General features: G+C 33.0%; 5 protein-coding genes across 11 annotated transcripts in view; 2 read left to right on the top strand and 3 right to left on the bottom strand.

Annotated features, from left to right (window-relative positions):
• Positions 1-450: 450 nt before the first annotated feature.
• On the top strand, positions 451-11659 carry LOC118442209 (uncharacterized). 3 transcript variants are annotated; one of them, XM_085661997.1, is made up of 10 exons: positions 451-581; positions 7032-7153; positions 7413-7517; positions 8101-8608; positions 8899-9383; positions 9463-9602; positions 9675-9833; positions 9910-10203; positions 10602-10853; positions 10948-11659. In XM_085661997.1, the coding sequence occupies exons 2-10, from the start codon at positions 7042-7044 to the stop codon at positions 11281-11283; spliced, it is 2391 nt and encodes a 796-aa protein (XP_085518123.1). In that variant the 5' UTR covers positions 451-581; positions 7032-7041; the 3' UTR covers positions 11284-11659. The 3 variants fall into 3 exon arrangements, with proteins under 3 accessions (XP_085518123.1, XP_035723447.1, XP_085518124.1); XM_035867554.2 differs by having other exon boundaries at positions 9934-10203; positions 10948-11652; XM_085661998.1 differs by lacking the exon at positions 7413-7517 and having other exon boundaries at positions 10948-11283.
• A 240-nt stretch (positions 11660-11899) lies between these two features.
• On the bottom strand, positions 11900-12553 carry HemK2 (HemK methyltransferase 2). The gene has a single exon (XM_035867556.2). The coding sequence runs from the start codon at positions 12551-12553 to the stop codon at positions 11900-11902; it is 654 nt and encodes a 217-aa protein (XP_035723449.1).
• A 99-nt stretch (positions 12554-12652) lies between these two features.
• Positions 12653-13244, bottom strand: Snapin (SNAP associated protein). The gene is made up of 2 exons (XM_035867557.2): positions 13063-13244; positions 12653-12947 (listed from the first exon to the last, which is right to left on the bottom strand). The coding sequence occupies exons 1-2, from the start codon at positions 13242-13244 to the stop codon at positions 12653-12655; spliced, it is 477 nt and encodes a 158-aa protein (XP_035723450.1).
• Positions 13245-13516: 272 nt separating this feature from the next.
• On the top strand, positions 13517-17705 carry LOC118442211 (uncharacterized). Of its 2 annotated transcripts, XM_085662000.1 has the most exons (7): positions 13517-13668; positions 14055-14464; positions 14541-14764; positions 14857-14912; positions 15001-15429; positions 15515-15618; positions 16129-17705. In XM_085662000.1, exons 1-6 carry the CDS (start codon positions 13595-13597, stop codon positions 15594-15596), a joined length of 1275 nt encoding a protein of 424 aa, XP_085518126.1. In that variant the 5' UTR covers positions 13517-13594; the 3' UTR covers positions 15597-15618; positions 16129-17705. The 2 variants fall into 2 exon arrangements, with proteins under 2 accessions (XP_085518126.1, XP_035723448.1); XM_035867555.2 differs by lacking the exon at positions 16129-17705 and having other exon boundaries at positions 15515-16021.
• The window catches only part of centrocortin (cerebellar degeneration-related protein 2-like), a 50801-nt gene continuing 42566 nt past the window's right edge, over positions 16400-24634 (bottom strand). For 3 of the 4 annotated variants that reach the window (XM_035867553.2, XM_085661999.1, XM_035867552.2), the window contains 6 exons: positions 23048-23160; positions 22782-22930; positions 22344-22527; positions 21926-22218; positions 21644-21791; positions 16400-18373 (listed from right to left, as the gene is read on the bottom strand). In XM_035867553.2, coding sequence (XP_035723446.2) covers positions 17054-18373; positions 21644-21791; positions 21926-22218; positions 22344-22527; positions 22782-22930; positions 23048-23160 — 2207 coding nt within the window. In that variant the 3' untranslated portion in view covers positions 16400-17053. Of the gene's footprint in view, positions 18374-21643; positions 21792-21925; positions 22219-22343; positions 22528-22781; positions 22931-23047; positions 23161-24101; positions 24310-24634 lie in introns of those variants that run through there. The other variant, XM_035867551.2, reaches the window with a different exon arrangement.

Raw genomic sequence — 24634 nt, forward strand, 5'->3', positions numbered from 1 at the left:
TGAAATCGAATTGATAATAATAGCCTCATTGATAGTAATAATTAGTAATATAGATATCAATAATTTTATCAGCCACTAACATACATATATATATATATATATATATATATATATATAATATACACCTTATTATAATATAACTATACCTAGAGATAATAGAGAAAATAATGCGTATCGATTATTCTTAATAATAATTGTAATAGTTTCGTGAAAATCATAATCGTGTCGTTGTTATTTTATGTCCGACCTGGAAATGTAAAGAATATGATCTCGAGAATTATTTTAGTTGTACATAAGTCCTAACGCAATTTCATCAGAAGATCGTTTTTTCACTCTCGCTGATGATAAAATTACGACGGCACGGTGATGGCATGGTCTTTCTACAACGTAGCTAGGTAAGGGGGCACAATACCTATATAAAGCTTGAATGAAGATGCTCCCAGGTATTCGCTCTCACCTTTCTCATAAGCTAGCGCGCGGTGGAACGCGAATCTTTCGCCGGCGGAATCGCGAGGGAAGATCAACGCTATTTATCCACTGGACACGACTCTTTCTCTCTGCTCAAAGGATTTCACTGCCAGGTGAGCCAAGTTTCGAATCGGAGAAAATATTACTTCCTTCCATGTGATATCTACGTCGGTCCATCTTACAAAATCCAGTGAAGAAGAAAAAAAGAAAAAAAAAAAAAAAAGAAAAAAAAAATGAATTAATACTTGGTGCTGATTCGTTCGGAAATTTATAAACGTTTGATCCTTTTTACGTGTGCCATGATATCTTTTTTCCTTTTTACGACAAAAATATTATGATACATTTATAACAGTCAATATTAGAACATTGGATGTACTTAGAAGGGATAACTTCTTGTGAATTTCATTCATTCATTCATTCTGTCTTATTTATTTTGACCTAGATAAATAGAAATTTTTGGTAACTTCAAACTCATCTCTTTCATCAAATCCCTCTTATACATTCAAAAAGATCGTGTATTTTCATCTTTTCACAAGTATAATACAAGTTAAATCTTTGGTGTCATTCAATTCATAAGAACCATAAGGACGAACTCAAAAAAGAAAGTGTGTTACTCTTATATGTTATTTTGTTCAAGTTAAAATGAAGCGTAGCAGTCCGTATATTTGACGATTCAATGTTAAGTACGTTAATCTAAACCACGAGAAATAAAAAAGTTTTTACTTCTGAAAGATACCCTATCTAAAGGCAGAATGTATGTACATATGTATGTGTGTCTACCGTACATAGTATGTTGACACGTTCTAGCGAGAGTGAGAGAAACCGAGAAGAAGGAGAAACGATAATGATCGATCGTTTGGTCACGACGTGTCGTGAAGAAAGTGAATACATACACGCATTAAATATATGGATTATAAACCATATATATATATATATATATATATATATATATATATATGTACATATGGTGATTATTAAAAACTTGCATTAATAGTGAACGTTTTCTTTTACAATCAACCATAACAAAATTATTTAAAGCATTGTACATTATTATTATTATTTTCTTTCACTTATTTCCTACAATTTCGAAAAGTGTAAAAAAAAATAAAATTTTATAGAGTTTACGATTCACATTGTATATATTCATGAGAAACGTAAATAGTTTATGTATGTACCAGACGAAGACAAAAGATGCACCTACCGTACATATATATATATATATATATATATATATATATATATATATATATGTATGTACATACATACATATACTATTTATTGCACGTAGAACATAGCTTACATCGTTCGTTGTAGAATATATTTTTTCTTTTGTTAAACGGTGAACAAGACGTGAGTTGGATTTCGTAAAGTAAAGTAAAAGAAATAGAAAAGCATACCAAGTTTCTTTTAAAATAGATACTATTAAGAAATAAGTGTTTTTCTTTATTTAGCACTTTTTACACCATTTTTTATATGTTTGTATATACTACATATATATATATATATATATATATATATATATATATATATATATACATTTTAGGCTTGCAGTTGGGATTATAATTGTACTATTTGAACAAAAAAAAAATTGACCGGAAAAGTCTCGAAAAAGAGTAATTCATATTTAAAATCACTCGGAAACTTTTGACCCATTCGGTATAAAAAAAAAAAAATCATTTTAAATTGAAAAAAACACAATTAAATTTATTGGTTCGATGACTGAATTTATAATTAAAATTTTATTTCTATAAAATCTAATTTTGTTCTCTATTTGATCCAAACTCGTCTAATTTTAACTACTATTGAAACTGTTTGGAAAGTTAACATCGTAAGCATATGTTAAATCGAATACTTGTTACGATTCAAAATATCGTATCGAATATGCGTGAAATGGGTGCCGTTAGTTTGAGATTAATAGAACTTCTATTACAAACTATTATCAATGATAAGAAACTATATATATATATAGAAAGAAAATAACCGATGTAAAAAATTTTTAATGTAACAATTAACAATGAAACACGTACAAAATTTTATTGGATTTTTCTTTTTTATATAAATTTATATATATGTATAATTATATGTACATATATATATATAATTGTTTCTTTATTGTTATATGATAAAAATGTTTAATTGGCATTTTGAAAAAAAATCGGATATAAATCAACATCATCTCTGTTACTAAAAAGAAAAAAAAAAAGAAGAAGAAGAAAAGATGGATAAAAAAAAAACATAGTCGTGCCATTTTAAAAGAAAAGTTTCAAAATACCTATTCGCGTGAATCGATCGTTGGCATTTAGAAACGAGTATTAGCATGCGTTTTGTCGTACTCGAGCCGTGCGTTGATAGAAATGTTTAAAGAGAGGGAGAGAGAGAGAGTGCATAACGAGTGCTTCAATAATACCGAAAGTTTCGAAACTAACACGAAACTGTTTGGCGATCTTATAGAATATTGGGGATTACATTTATATATATGTATTTTATATATATTCTAAAAAATAATATAACGAGGGAATCGATACTAAATGTATCGAATACGAAAGAAAAAAAGAAAAAAAAAAGAAAAAAAAATATAAAAAAAAAAAGGAAAGAGAAATTAGGAAAGGATGAATTTTAGTTTCACCGAATAAATCGTTTCTAGTTGATCTATGTTAAAAAAAAAAAAAAAAAAAAAGAAAAAAGAAAAAAGAATAAAAAGAAAAAGAAAATTTACAAATGAACTTTCCATGGGAAACTTTTTTTTCTTTGTACTCGATCGATCGCGACAAACGTTCAATGAAATTCTATGATAAGTCGATACTGTTAAATTAATTAATTGCATATTAGGTATCTTCTCGAGATAGAAAACACATATAATTCTCCTTTTTCGTTGGCAATGAATCTTCCTTAGCGTTCTTGTGTCAGTGAAAAAGGAAATCAATGTCCTCCTGACCCAGACCTATCGAACGTAACAGTTTTCTCGTAGAGATCAAAGAGCTTTTTGCTTGCTACTATCCTATAGATCAGCGTCTCTCAACCTTTCTGTCCTTTTGCGATCCATTAGATTTATATGTAATGATACCGCGGGATAATATATATAAAATATGCATAATATATAGCAAAAATATTATACAAAAATTATTGGAAAATCTTTTAGAAATTAATCCGTTTCTTAGCTTTGAACGTAAAATGGCAGATATCGTTTCGCATTGAGAAATGCTGCGATAGACTACCAACTATCATCGTAATAGCTGAAGCTATCATCGATTATTTCCATTAACAGTGAACTTACCAACACTTTCCTCTTTCTTATATAATTTCTTATGTATTTTTCTTCAAATAAACACGAAGACTCCCATTTTTCTTTTTCTTTTATATTCATTTTTTGTAAAATTTTTAAATAACATTGGGGTGATGCAATTTATGTTTCACGCTGTATACACTTATATATATATATATATATATTTATGCACAGTGTATACGTGCATAAATATCGAATAAATTGAATTAATACCTTGTAAATATTTATATTATATTATATTATATTATATAGTACATATATATTATGTATAAATAATATATAATATAAAACAAAATACAAAATATTTCTCCGTGATTTGTTTGTAATTTGTTAAAACTCGGAATAGTTATATAGCAAATGTATAAAATCAATATACAAGTATCTAGTGTACAAACAGAAATGAAATAATCGCAATCAAACGATCTATTTCACGCGACATATTTAAACGTAGCCAGATGGAAGGTGGCATCGAATGAGGAAACTAGAGAGGAATAAAGACGGATTTGTAGATTACATTTAGAAGAATAATGATCGTAGCCTCAGCAGGCGATTCCAAATATACCATCTTGGAAGGCGCGCTCGTTATGAAACCGAGCACGTAATGCAGATAATAAAAGAGTTAGTCAGACTCGTTATTAAAATTCTTGAAAACGAAATGTAAGGTAGACGGACGAAAGAGAGAAGAAAGATGAAAAGGAAGAAGTGAAAGAGAAAAAGAAGCAGAAAGAAGAAAAAAAGGGGGGAGGGGAGAAAAAAAAAAGAAAAAAGTAACAAAAGGAAAAAAGAAAAAAGAAAAATGAGAGGTAGAAGAAGGAAAGAAAGAAACCGCAGGAACGATCTCAAGTGCGATCTTGCTTAATCGCTTGGAAGTAGCTCGTAACCGCAGAGATGCGCGCGTGAGGACGCATCTCGTCCTCGAGAGGATTTCGCACGATAATTACACGCTCGGCGAGGTCCCTCGATACGATTCCCTCAACTCATAGTTACGATATCGCTTAGATACCTACTCGTCTTTCGCAAAGTCCTCGTGTACCTGCACAAACCGTTCTTTGCACTCGCTTAGGCCGCTTCGCTAATTAGCCGACAGTCCAATTTAATTAACGTGGTTCTATTAATTTTATTCGCGGGAACAGGTTGCCTAGAGGAGACACCTACGACTACTTACAACGAATCGATTCGTTTCTAATACACGCAAAAATTGTACATTCGCTCGATTCATTTTCATATAACAGTTCTTATTATATATTTACAATTTCCTTTTTCCTTTCTTTTTTTTACGCGTTATTATTCTCAATAAATAAATAAATAAATAAATGTATATATATATATATATATACATATATATTTTTTATATTGATAATAACATTTGACATTCAAGAAAACTTTGATGTTATCATGGAACTTTTTTCTCATCGCACACAAATACGCACACAAACTCAATCTACTTTTGGATTAATTACTAACGAGATAAAAGAAGAAACATTTTCTAAAATTATTATTATTTAATTTGTCCTGTTGATAAAAATTTTAAAGAAATTTAAATTGGATTAGATCTCATAGAAGTAAGAAATTAAGATTAGATTAGAAAGTCGTACCTGTGCATTTACCGAATGAATTGATGAATGAATCGATGCTCTTCTCTCTTTGGATCTTGAATTTCTCTCTCTCTCTCTCTCTCTCTCTCTCTCTCTTTTACTCTCTCGACTTCTCTTTCTATGTTTCGAGAGCATCTCGATGTCTCCGTGTATACTATCTTTTGCTTGCTCCTACGATCTACGAGTACCACGAGAAGATCTTTTCCCTTCGAGACTGCGAGACTTTCACCTTTCACCTCGGTCGAGCACGATTCTTCGATTCTTTCCATTGACTTTTCGAACTCTAAATCAGCATTTTTTGAATCATGATTCTTCGATACACCGAAAAGGAATAAATATTATGCTGCATAGAAACAACGTTTTACTATTGAAAAATGACGAACAATATATCCGTCATACAATATTCCACGAATGTTTTCTTATTAAATGTTTTCGATTAATTAATTAAGAAAATCAAACAATTAAATTTCATTTCATCGATATTTATTATTATAATGTTTGTGATAAAATAATTTGAGTTTGTAAAAAAGAAGGATCGATCATTTGATTAAATATATCTAAACTATCAAAATGTTAATGATATAAAGTCATCTTAAAAAAAAAAAAAACAAAAAATAAATATTAATTAAAAAAATGAGAATATATCAAAACTATGCAATAATTTTAATCTTGTTTATCTTGCATTCATTAAAAATGTTTCGAGTCGAGCCAACCACGAAAGTTACAACTAATGTCTCTCGTAACAATTGTGTAGAGCTATAAAAGGAACATTTACACGAATTACCATGAATTTCCGTGGATGAGTCCGTGGCGATGATCATTTTACAAATATTTCGACCTATGTAAAAGCTCGTTAGAATTTGGCTTTTGTGGCAAATAGATATAAGCAATGTGAAAATGACTAAGTAGATATATATGTATGACTATAGGTGCTCGTAACGTTTTAACACTTTATTTATGACTTTCATTCGCTTAATACCGACTTTGCGATGATTTCACTTGCACAAACCATCCGTTCTCTCTTAATCGTTGCGAAATCGCGAACGAATTACCATGTCAAAATGCATCTTTTGCCAACGTACAATTTTTCTTTCGAGATCAAAGTACTCCTTTTGGAGTCTAAAATCTTACAATCTCATTTCACATTTCTTTCTCTCTCTCTCTCTCTCATAATCTTTGTTCCTTATCCATTCACGAGATGCTCATTAAAAATAAGTTATCCTAACTCTTCTCGTTGTAAGTAACGCTTCATAATCGGATATTTTCTCATAAAGTTTCGGGCCGATGGTTGAAAAGTAACTCGTAAGATAAAACCCGATGAGAAATCATCATCTAAATTTTTATGGTTTCCTGTACCATTGCCTTTGAAGGCTGACGTCAACCTTGAGAGGGATCCCAAGCGAAGATTTCATAACTATCGCTTTCTACTTTCGAACTCTGCAAGAGTCACGATCGTTGTCGCATCTTGAGAGTCCTTGAAAACCTTCGTTCCAATTCGTTTTTTCTTTGTCTTTTTATGAATCAAAAAAAAGAAAAAATGCGTTAAAAAATGTAATAATTTTGCCGAATGAAATAATATCGTATAAATAATCGTAACTAGGATATAATAGGATTCAATGATTTTATATCGTTATAGATTTAACTTGAAAAGTTGATACCTTTAATCGAATTAATGTCGATTACAGATAAGGGACGATGTGGCGCAGTACGACGTTACTCGTCGTAGCTGTTCTTGGAGCAACGATGGGTCAAGAATACATAGGACATGCCCTGTTCGTGAGAACGTCGGACGACGTCGTCGAAGCTGGTAAGGGAGTTATGGGAGGACTCGTCTCGAGTTCGCTTAGTGTCTCACGATCGATGAAGAGAAAGTAAAAAATAAAAATGAAAAGAATAAAGAGTAAAAGATATAAAAAAAAAAAAAAAGTAAAAATAAAAAAAGAGAGAAAAAAGATAGAAAGGAAAGAGAAAGAAAGAAAGAAAGAAAGAAAGAAAGAAAAAAAAACGAGAAGCGACGGGAAGTGACAAATAAGTTGACCAAAAAAAAATCCTTTGAAATCCATTAGCACGCTCGAGAGTCCAGCGAGCCGCTCCAGCGTCGGCTGCAGACGTGATGGCACAAAATATCCTAGAGTGGATTCAAGGGATCTACCGACAGGGCGCACGTAAAAGTAGGTTCTCCTTTCGACGAGCGAGAGGATAACGGCGAGTTCTCTAAATCACGCATCATTACGCTATTCTTTTTCTCTCTCTCACACACACACACACACACACATGCACACACTCTCATTCTCTCTCTCTCTCTCTCTCTCTTTCTCCCCATATTATAATGTATACGAGATAATAAACGAACGCTCGTTCATACGTACGCAGAAATACTTATCTAGCAAACCTATCAAAACTTCACGTTTATAATGCACACTCGACACATACGATGCAACACGTACACATACGAACATGCTTCACCGTAGTTTGCTTATATTAACTATAAATAATAATTCTTCCATCTCAGCGATCACCGCGCCGATCTACAAGACGAATCGGACGCTCTTCAAAGACAGGGGAACATCCAAATCAACGTCTCGTTGCATTCTCGCGATATTTCCTTTCGTTTTATTCGATTTCCTTTATCCTTCGCATACTCGAGAATTATATGTGTGTATATATATATTTATACATATAATATATTGAGGATCGAAGCGATAATAAAAGAACAAGTATCTTCGTTCTCGATGAGTTTGTATCTTTTTTCAGTTCGCCAACAATCGGACAACGCCTACCTGCCACCGTATAGTACCCAGAGACCTCCGGAAAAGCCTCGACCTTTCCAGCCGGCAACCAACCAACAAGAATCGGCTTATTCTCCGAGTCAGAATGAAGTGACCAATTATCCTTATCAGAGACCGTCCTCCTTGTACACGCCAGCTAATGTACCTCATTCGTTACCTCCCAACGTTGACACTTCTTCTCATGGTTTATCAACGGCCAGCACTCTCTACGGTTCACCTACCAGTTTACGTCCATCCTCTACTTACATCCCTCAAAATAATTATGGGAGTTCTCCGACGTTTAATCCGCGACCACCATCTTCCTATGTTCCGGCATCTTCTACCTTCCCTCCTTTCGGAGGTACAACCGGCCCTTCCAATTATCCATCCGCGGAAACGAGACCTGGAACTTTCCCTTCCTCGACGTCCCCAACGTCCCAATCGTCTACCTATTTGCCCCCGCAATATAGTGGCTTCCCGTCGAGCAATCCAAGGTACGCTAAAATGATTCTTCCTTTTAGCCTTTTAATAGCATCGCTCAGACTCGAAACGAGCTACTTTCCTATATTTCCTAAGCTTTATTGTCCCGGTGCACGCGAGATCGGAATGGAAAAAAAGAAAAAAAAAAAAAAAAAAAAAAAGAAAGAAAGTACAACGTTGCATAAGCCGACTTTGAAAGAGTATTAAATGTTATTCAAGTTAAATCGACAATGCGATTGTTCTGGTCTGACGTAACCAGCAAGAAAATAAATGTTTAGCAATTATTTTCTTCTTTTGTCAATAGCACTCCAAGGCCACCGTCGACAGCATTACCACCAAAAGTCTCGCAACCAGTTGGTGGTTATCCTTCTCAACCAGGTGGTTTCTCGACGACGTATTTACCGCCAAAAACCAGCGCCTTTCCTACCAGTACACCAACCTTCGGCTCCGCATCTCCATCAGCTGGTTATCCCTCTCCTGCTGGTTTTACGACCCCTTATGGATATACCTCTCAAAGACCAGGATTTTCATCGACCGGCACTGTATCGGGTAGTACATACGATTCGCAGGGTGGTTACGTTTCGCAGCCATCTCCTACACCAGGATTCCCTACACCTATCCCAACGGGCACCATAGACGGTTCCGCTGGTTATACTTATTCGACTCCTGGCGCTACGCCTTCCCCGCCATTCCCTACGCCCATTGGAACGCCGGATATTAATACTGGTGGAGGAACAACGGGTCCTGGTGGAACTGGTACAACTGGGACTGCTGGGACTACTGGGACCGGTAAGATTTTATTGCTCTTTTTCTTCGCCTCCTTGCACCTTGTCTTTCAGAATTTCGTTTATCTTTCGTAACTACGCAGGCGTAACGCAGGTCGACGAGACCGACGATGATCTCAAACATCCACCCCATATTCATAATATCTCGGTCGAATGTGGGAAGACGATGATGACGATCAACATCGAATTCAATCGAGCATTCGACGGTGTGATTTATTCGAAGGTAATGTTATTACGTTATGGGTTAGTAAAAAAAAATAGAGAAAGAGACAAAGAAGATCTTTTGTATTTTTAGGGCTTCTTCATGAATCCAGATTGTCGATACGTTGAAGAAAATTCTGGAAAAACTGAATATTCCTTCACGGTTAGCTTGGATTCTTGTGGTACACAATTCATCAATGACTTCGAGGGTGAGGCCGGTCAAGCCTATCTCGAAAATGTCTTGGTCTTGCAGGTTCGTTCTTCGCCATCTTAACAATGATCATTATGAATAGTTCGAACGGCGAATGCATTTATTCTTTTATTATCAGACATTTAAACTAAAATCTTTACAGAACGAGCCAGGGATACAAGAGGTTTGGGATACAGTGCGACGAGTACGTTGTCTTTGGGAGGGTAACATCAATAAGGCGCTTTCGGTAAATTTATCCGTAGATATGCTCAATCAGGAGATCGTGACGTTCAGCGGTGATACGGCGGTGGCTAAATTAGACATACAAATTGGAAAAGGTCCGTTCGCTCCGATAGCCGATGGATTGGTTAAAATTGGAGAGACCATGACATTGGTCGTAACCGTGGAAGGAGATCCTGCTTTCGATCTTCAGGTTAGTCTTGAATATATCTATACAATTGTCCAATCACGAAACTATAAAAAATATTTGATCAAAACGATAAGTCGGATAAAAATAATTCTGGTTAAGTAATTCGTCCATATTGATTCTGTTTTCTAATCATTCGTGAAATAAAAATAACACATTGAGAAATATATCGGTAGACACGAAATTATTTTACTCGATAATATTTATGTGTGCCTCAACAATTACTTTCATCTCGCTTATCGTTTTTACTAATTTTTAATGATCAAAACTTGGCACATTGACTAACTATTCCTATAGATACATAAATCATTGACGAATTGTTACGTAAACGAATAAATAATCAAATTGTTTCTATTGTTTTGTCGTAAGTACACACTACACATTACTTTATTCTGTTGACGTAGGTACGCGATTGCGTTGCACGAGACGAGAGCTCTACTAACACCCTGCAGCTTACAGACGAACGTGGTTGCATACTTAAACCAAAATTATTTGGAGCATTTCAAAAAACAAACGATACGGGGAATACAGGTGCCTCGATTATAGCCTATGCATTTTTCCAAGCTTTTAAATTCCCCGATGTGATGGATTTATTCATCGAATGTAACGTGGAACTTTGTAAAACGGATTGTCAAGCTTGTCCAGAACCAAATCAAGTGCGTATTATAACTCTACTAATATATTATAGCTATACTAAAACGCATGCATACGCTTCATACAACATTCGTATATTTTCTGTTCTCTTTTTAGCAAATCGAACCAGGTAGAAGACGTCGCTCTGTATCTTATGCACCTTCGAACACGTCAATGGCACCACTATTGACAGATCCAGTTAGAGTTGGACGTGGTTTCAAAGTCATCATGCTGGATGACCTTAGTGCAGTCAGTAATCAAGTGTTGGAGAATATCGAAGAGTCGTCCTTTGTAAATGAAGTTTCGAAAGAGGAGAACATTTGCATGAGTAATAACGGTTTTTATGCTGCACTTTCACTCATGTTGGGTACACTTATTTTAATGACCGTTAGCGCAGCAGCGTTGCATATAAAATTGCAAAGAATTTATAGGTCTAAATCCATCGATACGTAGTAAAATGTTTAATTTCTTTTTTCCTCCTATAAGACGAATCGCGTGATTAGCACGAGCAACAAAAACAAAGTGAATTAATCAATCGACATAGCGATCGAAAGACTATCATTATAAATTAAGATTAATTTTCTCACATGGTATTTAATTTATAATCCAAAGTATTAGGAATGCAAAGAATTTCATAGTATATAATATGTTCAAAGTGCTCGCATCCTGTTATTCGCGATGAGAGCGCGTTAGAACAGCCATACGTTACATATCACTGATGACTCTACGGCATTTTACATGGCCGTTTTTGAATATATAATATATACGATATGATACAATAAATTATGATACTCTTAGGTACACACCAATTTTGTCATTCTTTATGATAATAAAAACGGCGTGTGTAACATAAATTATACGGGAATATTTACAATGTTTATTATATGTAATATACAACGTCAAAAAACAAAAAAAAAAAGATAAAGAAAAGAAAGAGAGAGAGAGAGAGAGAGAGAGAGAGACAGAAAAAACAAAAGAAAGAAAGGAAAAAGAAAAATCATTACTAAAAATGCATTACCGCAAACCCGATTTTATATCTCATTTATATATTATATCGATTAATGTCAATTCAACGAGTAGTTGTATTTTTGGTAAAACGCATCACATACAAATGTTCTCCTCTAACTTTCCTTTCTTTTACAACAGTTCCTACCATATCGAAACGTTTTAACATTTCTAGGATATAATTCGGATCATTTTCTTTAATAACAACGAGATAAAACATTCCAATATTCGATAATAATTTAGGAATGTGCGGAAATACTCGTTCCATAACTTCTCTCCCATGATTTCCACCGGCCCATGTTTTAAAAACTAATCTTTTCTCCGTAACTTCTTTGCTCTCCGTTAATACATACGGCGGATTGAATACAATAATATCGAACGTTTGCTCGTTACGTATATTATTTAATAAATCCATTTGTATAACATTTATATCAATCAAATTAATGTTACCGGTTCTTTTTGTACTTTTACACGCATTGGGATTAATATCAATCGCCAAGTAATAACTTTGACTATACTTATTCAATGCCATTGCCAATGCAGTTATGACTATACCAGATCCGCTACCAATTTCTAAACAGACAATTGGTTTGATAACTTTCAAACACTCCAAATCACTCTCCAAAGCATCTATTAAGAGGAAAGAATCCTCTGCCGGTTCATAAACAGTTTCAAGATCCTCGTCGGAGAGTTTTACTATAGGAGTATCCATTATCATTTAACAAGAAAGTCCAAGGAAACATATAAATCAATCGTATCCGAATTATTCCCTTTGACAGGAATACAACGACAAGAGAATCTTTTAATGCGCTAATATTTAATTTTCTCCACCTTCTTCTTTTTCTTGTATACTGGAAGTACTACTATACATAGAACTATGATCCAATAACGCCTTTCTCTTTGCCGTATTTCTTTCTACAGCCTGATGAAGTTTATTTATTCGTTCCTGAGTCGTTTGTAAGATGTTGCTTACAACTGTTATTTTTTGCTTAGCATTTATAAGCTTCTTAACGTAAGAGTCAGTCTCGAACGGGGACTGAAGAGCCTCGTTGATTCTCGTTAATACGTCTGTCAGTGATTCAATACGCTGCTTCAATTCTATCTGACATATTCTACAAGAGAGTAAAAAAATAATATCTTCGATCGAATTTAAGAAATCCTAAGATTTCTCTTGCTCTACGAGCGGACATATAGGTTATATAAACATTTAACTAAAGATTCGTATACCTCGTAGCACGAATTCTTTCATCCAACTGATCGACGGTTGGCTTCAGTAAACTCATTAAACCTTCTGTCAGAGCATCCCTAGTTGGATTTTCACAAAAATCATCTATTTTGTCATCTATAGATGTGTTATCGCTCGCGGTATCTACATCCATAGCAGGAGGTGTTGATTCCTCTGTCGACATAATTTAATTTTGATCGGTCTTCTCAACTGGGAATATCAGAATAAATTTCTGAATCGGATTAAATTATTCAACTTTCTCATAAAATTGTAACTATTTATAAAATATTTACCATCTCATGTATGTCAAAATGGACACGAAATAAATTAACCAATAGACTTTCTAATCAATAGGAAATTTTTTTTCATCTTCCGCCATCTAACGGGGGATTTGGCAAACTCGATCAGGACGCCTAGTAAATATCGTAAGCAATGAAATTTTACGAACTGGCTGATAAATTCTCTTGAGCATACGTATCAAGAAAATTTTCTCTTCGTGATTCAATTGAAACTGTACAGTGCAGTTGTTGCGGTATGGCTGACATGGGCTTAAGTTTAGATGACATAATTAAAAAGACTAAACCTTCAGGCATGAGAAACAGAACAGGGTAATGGATTTTTCATAGATCGTTTATTAAAATTTCTTTTTCGTCCTATATTAATAATCGATATTAACCTTAAAGAGATGTACGATATCTCGGAAGAAAAAAAAAATTCCTCTGTCTCTTCAATCAGTATGATGTATCATTTTTAAATTCTTATTGATTGTGAAACGTTTTACTACGTTAGATACATATTTCAAGGTCTATGGTATATTGGAGATAAAGAAAAAAGAAAGAAAAGGAAAAAAAAAACAATTACTTTTCTCATAATACATGATATACTTTTCAAAGAGATATCATTTCATCTTATAATTAATTTATTTGAATTTTTATTACGTCGATGGTGTGCTATGAAGAATTTTATTTTTATTCGTTTAATTTATTACTTACAGTGCCCGTCGAGGCTTCAACAGAGGATCACGCGCCAATGGTTCCATAAGAGGTCGTGGCGCCCATGCTCTCACAGATGCACGTTTCAAGATAATACAAAAGAATCGTGAGAAACTTACGGATGCTAGAGATAAGCTTGCAGAGATCGCTAAACAAAGTGATGCAAGATTGAAATTAGATAAAATACGAGCCTCACATTTGAAAAGGATAGAAACTCAAGTTCCTGGAATATCACGGAAAACTGGTAGAAATGGTAGGCTTTCCTTGTCGACTAATAAAATTCCACCTATGATGCCGCATGTAATGCCACCGAACAACTATATGCCACCACCATCTAGAACGATAGGTTACAGACCCCCTTCTCTAGCAGAATCTCACTATTCTGGTGATATGCCAATTGATTATAATGACGGTATGAATTTTCTATAAAATGGTATGTGCCTCTATATTATATAATAATATTTATTCCGCATATTATTCCCTTATAGATTATGCAGTAGATATCATGCCTTTAAGACGAACTGTCAACAATGATTACGCGCCAACGCCTCCACCACCACCTCCAGTGTTCAGTATTAAACCTTCGTCTCCGTACACATGGGTAAAACCAACGGGTAATAATGTAACAAGGATTGTACCGTCTCGTAAATCCGATGTCGAGAGAGAAAGAGAAAGAGTGAGAGATTATAAAATTATGACGCATCCATTTATGGTGAGTAAAAGAAAAAAAAAAAGCAAAATATTAAAAAAATCGATCGTATGTCTATTAGATTTGTCAAAATTATACTTACTTTATATTATTAGACAAAGACTGTATCTCCTCCTTATAAGGAAGACTGGTCCTTTGGCACAAAATCACGGTAATTATTTGAGAACGATCAAAATCATGAATACTTCGTTTCTCTCTTTTAATTTTAACTTTTTTTTTTTTTTTTTTTTTCATTGCAGAACTATTTTAGCCGAAGATTCAATCGATTCGAAGTATTACGAGCCCAGAAGTCAAAGAGATATAGGAGTAAAATCACGTCTTGATTCAATTCCAAGTAAATCAAGAACAATGGATCATTTATCTCGACCCAAAACTAGTTCAAGTTCGTCGAGTCAATCGACCGGTTACAGAATCGTAGTATCTAACTTGCAAGCTAATGTTACTCAAGAGGATATAAAGGAATTATTCGAGGATGTGGGAGAATTGCTTATTTCTAGATTAGTACGTCCAGGAACTGCAGAAGTTATATATAAAACATTAAAGGATGCTACTAAAGCGGTGGAAACTTATCACAATAGACAATTGGATGGTCATCCGATGAAATGTTTACTCGTTAATCCTAGACCAAAAAATAATCCAACTGGTCCAGCTGTCAGATCAATTTCGGAGTAAGTTTACTTACGCGCGTTTTAAGGAAAAAAAAGAAAACTTATTATTGATAATGAAACATACCTTATTCTGTTCCTTTTTTAGTTCAAGACGAAGCGTTAGTTCGAGTTACGTACAACCAAGTTTAGGAGCCGTTCATCGTGCATTATTTGATTATCCTAATTAAATGTATCGGACTTGTACGTGAGGTATTCATATAAAAATTTTAATTATAATGCAACGGCGGTGCATAATATTAGTAAAAAAAGAAAAGAAAAGAAAAAAAAAATAAACAAACAAACAAACAAACAAAAAAAAAAGAATAAAGCAAGAGAAAAGAGTTGACGAAGATATGAAATTAAAGTGACATGAGTGTTGCTTGAATTTTTTTATGTATTAAATTAAATCAAAATAAAATTCGATATCGCGAGCAAATTTACTAGAGAAACAAGAATTTCATTGTTTCATAATTCATTATTCATTAATTGTAATCTCTCTCGAGCGAATCATGGTTTGAAATTGGAATTGTGTTTAGTAATCGAAGATCATTATTATGCCCTATTTCGTTGTATAATAAAAAGAAGAAATAAAATAATAAAACATATGTATGTATGTATGATCTTCTCGGGTTTTCTTCTTTCTTTTTCTTCTTCTTTTAATTTAAATAAAAATTTCTTTTACTAACATTTAAAAATTCTTATTATAATTACGCCGTATAGGTTCTTGTACATAATAACGCAAAGGTAAAGGAATATAGGTTTGCACCGACAAAGAATTTATTAGATTCTTACAAGACGACGACGATGACGATGATGACAACGATGATGATGATGATGATGATGACGATGACGATGACGGTAATGTTGATGATCTCATAATATCATAGACCGTTAATTATTTAAATATAAAAGCTAACATACCGCGCGTACATGCAAGTCCTTTCATGCACAAGAAACTCTCTCATGGGTAATCTCACATAAGTCTAAAAACTTGTCGAAATATTGTAATATTTTTACGATTACAATTTGATGTAACAAATGGCACGTTAGTTGTTTTAGCACTTATGCATTTTGAGACGGGGTTAATTCTTGAAATTTAACGGAACTCGAGCGTAAGTGTCTTTTCTTTTTCCATCTTTCCTTCTTTTATCATGCCCCCTGGGTCGATGGAATGTTCATTCGATAAAAATTAATTAATAAATTATTTGAAATGTCACGTGTGCCGGGATCTCGTAAAAACGAACTTTATGAAAATAGGCGATATAGATACAAAAGATACTTAAAAATTAATACTAACCGCTATTCTCTCTAATACGACACAGTTATTACATAATCGATCGAAATATATATTTACAAAATGTACCTATAATTTAAAATTGTTTTCTTCAATACTGTACCATCACACGAATATGAAATAAGTTAAGTTCTTCTTTTAATACGCTCCTTTATTCTAAACCTAATGAACCTTTGAACATAATCTCACTTGGTTTTCATATAGAAAAAGAAATCTCTTTCTTAAACCATTTCATGTTTTGTCTTTTTTTTCTCTCTTTGTTTTTTCTATGTGTGTGTGTGTGTATGTTTATGTATGTATGTGTGTGTGTGCGTGTGAGCGCGCGTGTGTGTTTCGGCGAGTTATAATAATTTAACTTCTATGATGATTCGCTTTGGACTTGTTTGGCATTCTAAGAACCTCGGCATAAGACAATTCGAGACGTTTTAATTTAGCGACTTCTTCGGAGGCTGTGCTAGGTTTATATTCGTTATAATCAAAGGAATGACTATTTTGCTCCGTTGCGTTACGATTTACGAACGTTTGCGATTTTCTAACTGTGTTTGGCGATTCTCTCGTTTTCGACTGATTATATTGAGAACTATTGTTCCAAACGTTAGTACCTTCATGTTCGACCGGAGTCAAAGCTCTAAATCTTCGTCTACCGCCGCCGCTATTAGATTTGGCTTGGACGAAAGTAGGATTCGTAGTTGGCACAATGTTCGGTGTTTTTGGCCGTTCGTTAAATGCCAACTTTTTCGCAGGATTCTTCTTCGCGGACGACCTATTCTTTTTAACGTGTACATTTACGGAAACGAAATCGAGTTTGGCCGCTCTATTATCTAATGTCTTCTCGGTCTTACCAATATCAGATTGAGATTTATCATTAGTTTCTTTCTTCGTAGATTCTTTCGACGTTACGGGCGTTTGCATTTTATAAGGTGGCTCCGAAACAACCGAAGAAATGACCGAGGACATTATACTCTGATTATCATCCGTTGTCTCGCTTGGTACATCGTCTTGTCCAAGATTCGTACTATCATTACGATTTTCTGAATGAGCACTATCGTTGCCACTGCTATTCGTTTGATCATCCAACAAAGGTAACTTTTCACCTTCGTCCTTTGCCTCGGCAGCTCGCTTCAATACACGAAAGATCTCGCTAAAAATTTGTCTATATTCCGGGGTCTTTCTAAATCTACTTTCGAATGGACTGTTATCATCATAAATGCTAAACTTGCAATCCTCGCCGTCGGCAATCGAACAGAGAAATGAACCGGGTCTACCATCTGTTTGTGTTGCCTTATTACTCGTTTCATCCGAGAAACCGGAAGACGATGTTTCCGCCTCGGAAAAATCTGTCGGTGTTGCGGAAAATGCTTTTTTCCCAATATTATCTCCTTTACCGCGTCTACCGCCACCGGCATTATTACCGATCATTCCAGACTTTATTCCACCTTCCTGTTGTAATTCGTTCTCCGTTGATGGATTCTGGAAACAATTGTACTCCCCTGACATCTCGAGTTCTTCTTGAAGCGACATACAACCACCGATCGTTGGAATACTGTTCTTCCTACGAGGTGCCGATAATCTCTGGACTTCTAATAACGCTTGATACTTTTCGACCAATTCTCTGTATGGGTTGGTATTTACCTCGCTCGTCACTCCTGTCTTGTTGTTGTTGCAAGTTTCCTGCGAAAATAAGTCTTTCGTATATACGCGTGAAATGATTACAAAAAAAAAAAAAGAAAAAAAAATTGATAGAGAAAATAAAAAATAAACTTAGACAACATTTTTTTTCTAACTATATATATATATATATATATAAAAAAAAAAAGAAAGAAAGAATTACTTTCCTTTCGTTAATGCTGTACGAATCTCGAAGGTAATCGACTAGAAATCTTTTTTCTTTTTTTTTTTTTCTTATGTCACTTTAAGTTAATGCACATATATTTTCTTTCATTTGCATGTTTTATACGTAAATCTTTTTTTCTTTTCGCTCGAAGGAAAAAAAAAAGAAAATATTATTTTCATGGTTTCTCGGATAAAAGATTGGAAAGGTTTAGGAAACCGCCAGATTTATAGGATATTAAAAAAATACAATGGCATCTTTTCCAAAAATATATATTTTATTTAAGATCATATAAATCTGGCACACTTATACATTGTACAAGATATGATTTTTCTTTTTTTTTCTTTTCCCCCTTTTTTTTTTCTTTTCTTAACACACAAAATCGACTAGACGTACTACTATGTTATTGTTACATTAAAATCATGCTCGAAATGATAACGTAATAAAATTACGAAGTACGTAACAAAGCGAAAAAAAGTACTTATTATATTTAGAATTAATTAAAACAATATTCAAAACGAATTTCAATAATTATTTATCAATTGTGCACGAGCTAATAATTTATTATTATCGTTATACGAAATAATCAACGCGAAAGATTATATTAAAGCTTAATTAATTAAAACTAATTTGTTAATCATTTATAAAATGATGCAGTCTTTTCGTTTTCTTTGGAAATAAGATAGAAAATTACGTCAAAGTAAATAAAAAAAAAAAAAAAAATAAAAAAATACAAGATAATGGATTTAACCTACCTATCTAGAAGTTCGTAAAAAATCATGCACGTTTATTATTTATTTACATAACAAATTTTATCTTTTACTCAATGTTTTTTCCCTCTATATCGTATTTCAATGCTAGAAAAGTTGCTCTAAAAATTAAAACAAAAAGATATATATATATATGTATGTATATATATACCTTTCGTCAGTTTATGCTTTCGTTACTTACTTAAAACGTAAGTGCTCAATTATTAATTCATCACTCTATTTAATCCCTAACTTTGATATATCATTAACTCGTTCGCGTGTGTAAAAAATGTAATCCTAAATAGATTTTCAATTACATTTCCACTTTGGAATGGAATTATGAGATTAACAGTAGCGTTTAAATTCTATCTATCAGAAATAAAAATAAAAGGAAGAAAAAAACATTTTTAATCAAGATCAACTAAAGTTTGTACCATGGAAAGCTAATAACGAAGAGTTAAGAGAACAAAAGATTTTTCTTCGTAATTTCAACGTAATCTCGTCATTTATATCATATTATATATATAATATATAATTTTATACAGAATTTGTACGTATTATTTAGAACGTCATATATACAATATTATAATATATATAGTATATATAATATTATTTAATTTTATAATATATAAATTATATAATATTATATATAATATATTTAATTATGTTTTATCCTAAAGATGAAAGAAGCCAAAAGAAAATCCATAGAAAATTAAGCCTTTTTCAATGAACATTGATCTAATCGTACTATGTAGGTACGATGACGATGAACAAAAAAAAAAAAAAAAAAGAAAAAGAAAAAAACAAGAAAGAAATAATATTTCTAAGCAGAAAACGCAGGCATGCTACTACATTTGCAATCGATATAAAAAGCACAAATGAAAAAATTTTGATGTAACGTAATAAAAGTAGCAATTAGATTGAACGTTTTAAAGCTTTCTCTCTATCAATGATTTATAAACAATGAACGTGTGAATGTGTTTGTGTAATGTGTGACAATCGAATTAAAATGGACACGATGAGCAAAAAAAATAATAATACGACTTCCTATGGATTATTTCATTGTTATTTTTCTTTCTCAAGTGTCCAAATTTTCTCCTTCTTAGAAGAAATTAACGAGAGATTACGAAAGAATAAACGAAGAAAATAAACTATATATCCCGATTTACTATATATTATGTTATATCCTAAATAATTAAAAGTGACCAGAAGTTTCGGATTTGAGTTGTTGTTTGTCCCTCATTAAAAACTATCCTGGAAATGACTAATTGACTCAAAATCAATCGATTTGAATAATAAAAATTAAAAAAAAAAAAAATAAAAAAAATAAAAAAAAATAAAAAAATAAAAAAAAAGAAACAGAAAAGATTAACAAAGAAAGATTGAAATAAAATCTGAAAAAATAATCCAAAAAAATTTAATTTTTCTTTGCCTAATTTTATATCCCCGAAATGTGTTAAAAATCATATTCCCTAAATAATTTTTCTCCGAATATATAACGGTAATAATTTTCTTAATATAAACAATGGTATCCGAAATGGTTTCAGTAGCAACGGTATGACGCATTCGTCTTTGATGTAAGTTATCGTGTCGTAAACGATATGCATCAGTGACGGTGCGTTCCATATATAAGTGAAAATCCTCCATAACAGGCAAACAAATTCTTTACGTTCTTTTTTCGCGCTGCTTTTCATTAACTTTGTTGGGATCGATTCCTAAAGCAAATAAAAGTGAATATTACTTAATTTAAGCATAAGATACGAGCATGAAAAGAGAGAGAAAGAGAGAAAAAGAGAGAGAGAGAGAGATGCATCTAAAAAAATAAATATATTTCATCCAATTAAGATCGATTGATTTTTTCCAATTACTTGTCATGCTTATATAATCGATTTTGTTGAGTCGATCGTTGCGAAAAAATAAAAAAAGATAAAAAAAAAAGAGAAAAAAGAAAAAGAAAAAAGAAACAAAAAAGAAAGAAATAGAATGAAATTGCAATTAACATACATGTATTACTGTATTGCTGTATGTATAACTGTCCGTCAAATGTAACAATCCAGATTATTATAACAATAATATTCACGAAGAATAAGAAAGGAAAGTCATATATTCATGTGTAAGATGAAAATAAAAAAATATTCACTTCCGCGTACTAAAGATTTCTTTTTGTTCCATGCAGAAAGTTTAAAATGCAATTTCTACGTTTCAATGTATGGAACTAACGTAACGATAAAAAAAGAAAGCGAGTATGTGTGTATACGGACCAGCATCCTAAACTTTGAATTAATGAAATAAATACATTCATGCCTGCACGGAGCGATAACGAATGTGGCCTGCAAATACTAAATGAAATTTAACGTTTACCTGTACAACTGGTTCAGGATCAGTTTGTTCGTTAATGAGGGAACCTGCAATACTAATGTCATCGTACTCCTCTCCATCCAGAACGGATAATTCATCATGATTTCTGGTGTCCATTCCACGAAGGCAACGTCCACATAATTGGCCCCGTCTAAAAATGGATTTAATATATTAATGTATTTAATGGATTAAAATAGATTAAAATTTGTATTAATTAAAAAAAAAAAAAAAAAGAAAAAAAAATTCCAATCATGTAGGTTATTTTAAATATGAGGGAACACACACCTAACTTCCTCGAGGGTATTTATTTCATCTTGCAAATTCTTCACGTCCTGTGCTTTGCTACGCCAAAAAGTTAATTGCTCTTCCAAAGTACTATTCTCTTGTAACAATGTTGTCAATTGTTGACCAAGCTCAGCAACTTTTTTTTGTTCTCTAGCTCTTTGACTACGAGCTTCTTGTAATTGAATTAATAGATCCGTCAGTTCTTCTTCGTTCGAGGCTGTCGTTACAGGTTGTTGTAAATTAGAATCGTTATTGGTTTCTTGAAAAACATTTGGTGAGCTCGGGGCAGCGCTCTGTCAAAATATTACAGTTTTGTATATTATATGTATCCTTTTGTGTACGTATATGTATAATATGAAATTGACATGTCGGATAATAATCGATTCGGAAGAATTTATTTGTTATAACAAATTTATACCTGTCGTATGCTGCCACCAGGCGTTACCGCTGCTTTCCAAGAAACTGATTGCATTTGAACGACGGCAGGATTTTGATTTGCTGATTGCTGACGAAGCAATACTTCTCTCTGTGATGTAAGATCGTCGATTTTCTTTTGAAGTTCCTCGCATCGTGTCTCGAGATTTTCAATAGTTAAGCTTTGACTAAAAATAAATGTGATTAAAAATTTATTTCTTCCTTATTATATTATTATTATTATTATTACTATTATCATAGAAATGTGTGACATATTATAAATTATGTTGCTCTGTCATAGAAATATCAAGTATAGTTTCGTTGTCGTTATCTCGTATGCATAAATAAAATCAAGTGTCGTATTCGTGAAAATTTTCAAAATAAAATATAATAATTTAATAATATAAGACGTACAATGGAGAACGTATAAATATAAACATACTTTTTTATTAGCTTTTTATCGCCAGTATTCTCGACGACCAGACGATGATTGGCACGCTCCAAATCTTGTATACTGACTTCTAATTGTTCGTAAATCTTAAGACGCGAATCATTGACTTCCCTCAATGCGGCAGTTTGCTTCTTCATATACTATAAAATAATTAATTACGCAATAATTAATTTAATCGTATATCCATGAATGATGTAAGAAAAAAAAAAAAAAAGAAAAAGAAAAAAGAAAACAGGCAGATCTTCGAAGAAATTTACTTCTATTTCTTGCGCTTGTTCCTCGATCGTGGACTGATGAATTTTGATTATATTCTCGAGTTCCTTATTCCGTTCTAACAAAGTCTTGCCAAGTTCCGCTGCTAATTGAAGATCTGAAATGAAATAAATATATAAATAAACATAAGCACATTAGTCGTTTATATTCAATTAACAAGCGTATGAACATGCTATTATTTTATTTTTCTATACGTCGTTATAGACATCCTGTTTTGTTTATGAATCTTATAAGTAATACACTTATAACACGTGCGCTTGGGAAAAATTTCAATGACGTATTCAAGCACTTGCCATGGGTATATTTACTTGTTAAAAAAAAAAAAAAAAAAAAAAAAAAAAGAAAAAAAAAAGGAGGAAAGTAAAACAATGACCTTGCGAGGGAAACGGAAATGTATGTACATACATAAAACAAAGTCTCAAATGGTTGAACTTTTAAGTCCAAAGAGTGATAATCTTTTTTCCTCATAGAACGAAACGATCCTCTCTATCGAAGTAAGTATTTTTATCAAGACGAGAACGGAGATCGTTTGAAAAGTTTTTAACGATCGTAAAATTAATTTCGCATCTTAAATCGAGCGTTATCGATTAATATGATATTCATTGGGATCCAAAGATCGACGACATACATACGTATTTTTAATATATATTAGAAAAAAATTTAAGAAAAGAAAAAAGGAAAAAGAAAAAACGCGATTGAATATAAAAAAAGTTTCGAGAGAAAAAAAGAAATAGATAAAGAAACACTTGTTTCTCTCGTCTAAGAATTTCGTAATCTTCGTTTGACTAAACGAAGCCCTTCCTCGCCTGCACGAACATTGACATCGTTCCCTCGTTAACAAGCTCACAGGGTTTCCTCTTTCGAACGAACGTAAGTATTGCGAAGAGATGAGATACCCAAGAGAGAAAAAGAAAAAAGAGAGAACAAGACCATAAGCTTTCGTCGAAATATTTCATCTTCTCCCTTCCTCTCTCTAAAGAATTTCCTTATTTTATTCGCTAATGATTCAATTGGAACATTCAATCTTTGTATGTATACCTTCCGGTCCTTGAAGACACGCCAGTTCGATGGAATAATCCCAACAATCTAAGGAATTCATTTGCGTTTGGGGATCCCAAACAACATCCACACTGGGTCCGCTCATGTTAACGTTTGACTTATTTTTCTCACTTTTTCTCTTTCTTTGTCCAGTAACAAGAATAAGATAGAAAGAGACAGTAACAATCAAGAAAGAATCCAAATTTCAGTCGCACTATTTTATCACGAAGGAACACAAACAGATTTGATTCGATTAAAGTCGTCGTACGATATAAACTTTCATGCTTTTCGTGTGTTTCTGGGAAAAAAAAAAAGAAAAAAAGAAAAGCAAAAAAAAAAGAAGAAAGAATTTCCCGAAAAACTCCCGAAAAACTCCCGAAGAACTCCCGAAAAATAAATAAATAAATAAAAAATACGAATTTAAACGAGAACTTATAGTGTGAGCGCGCGCGCGCGCGCCTCCTATTTCAGGTTATCGACCAGCACAGCAGTGCACGACCGGTTCCAACGAAGGCAACCGCTCTTCTGTAAAT

The sequence above is a fragment of the Vespa mandarinia genome, chromosome 16, assembly GCF_050613455.1.
Source record: "Vespa mandarinia isolate Hongniang chromosome 16, ASM5061345v1, whole genome shotgun sequence".
NCBI classification, from domain to species: domain Eukaryota; kingdom Metazoa; phylum Arthropoda; class Insecta; order Hymenoptera; family Vespidae; genus Vespa; species Vespa mandarinia.

Bases quoted from the DNA above. Each gene is read 5' to 3' on its own strand.
- LOC118442209 (XM_085661997.1), top strand. From the start codon at position 7,042: ATGTGGCGCAGTACGACGTTACTCGTCGTAGCTGTTCTTGGAGCAACG. The intron at 7,154-7,412 runs GTAAGGGAGTTA...GAAATCCATTAG, and splicing joins GGACGACGTCGTCGAAGCTG to CACGCTCGAGAGTCCAGCGA. The intron at 9,603-9,674 runs GTAATGTTATTA...TTGTATTTTTAG, and splicing joins ACGGTGTGATTTATTCGAAG to GGCTTCTTCATGAATCCAGA.
- HemK2 (XM_035867556.2), bottom strand. From the start codon at position 12,553: ATGATAATGGATACTCCTATAGTAAAACTCTCCGACGAGGATCTTGAA.
- Snapin (XM_035867557.2), bottom strand. From the start codon at position 13,244: ATGTCGACAGAGGAATCAACACCTCCTGCTATGGATGTAGATACCGCG. The intron at 12,948-13,062 runs GTATACGAATCT...ACTCTCTTGTAG, and splicing joins GAAAGAATTCGTGCTACGAG to AATATGTCAGATAGAATTGA.
- LOC118442211 (XM_085662000.1), top strand. From the start codon at position 13,595: ATGGCTGACATGGGCTTAAGTTTAGATGACATAATTAAAAAGACTAAA. The intron at 13,669-14,054 runs GTAATGGATTTT...TATTACTTACAG, and splicing joins GGCATGAGAAACAGAACAGG to TGCCCGTCGAGGCTTCAACA. The intron at 14,765-14,856 runs GTGAGTAAAAGA...TTATATTATTAG, and splicing joins TTATGACGCATCCATTTATG to ACAAAGACTGTATCTCCTCC.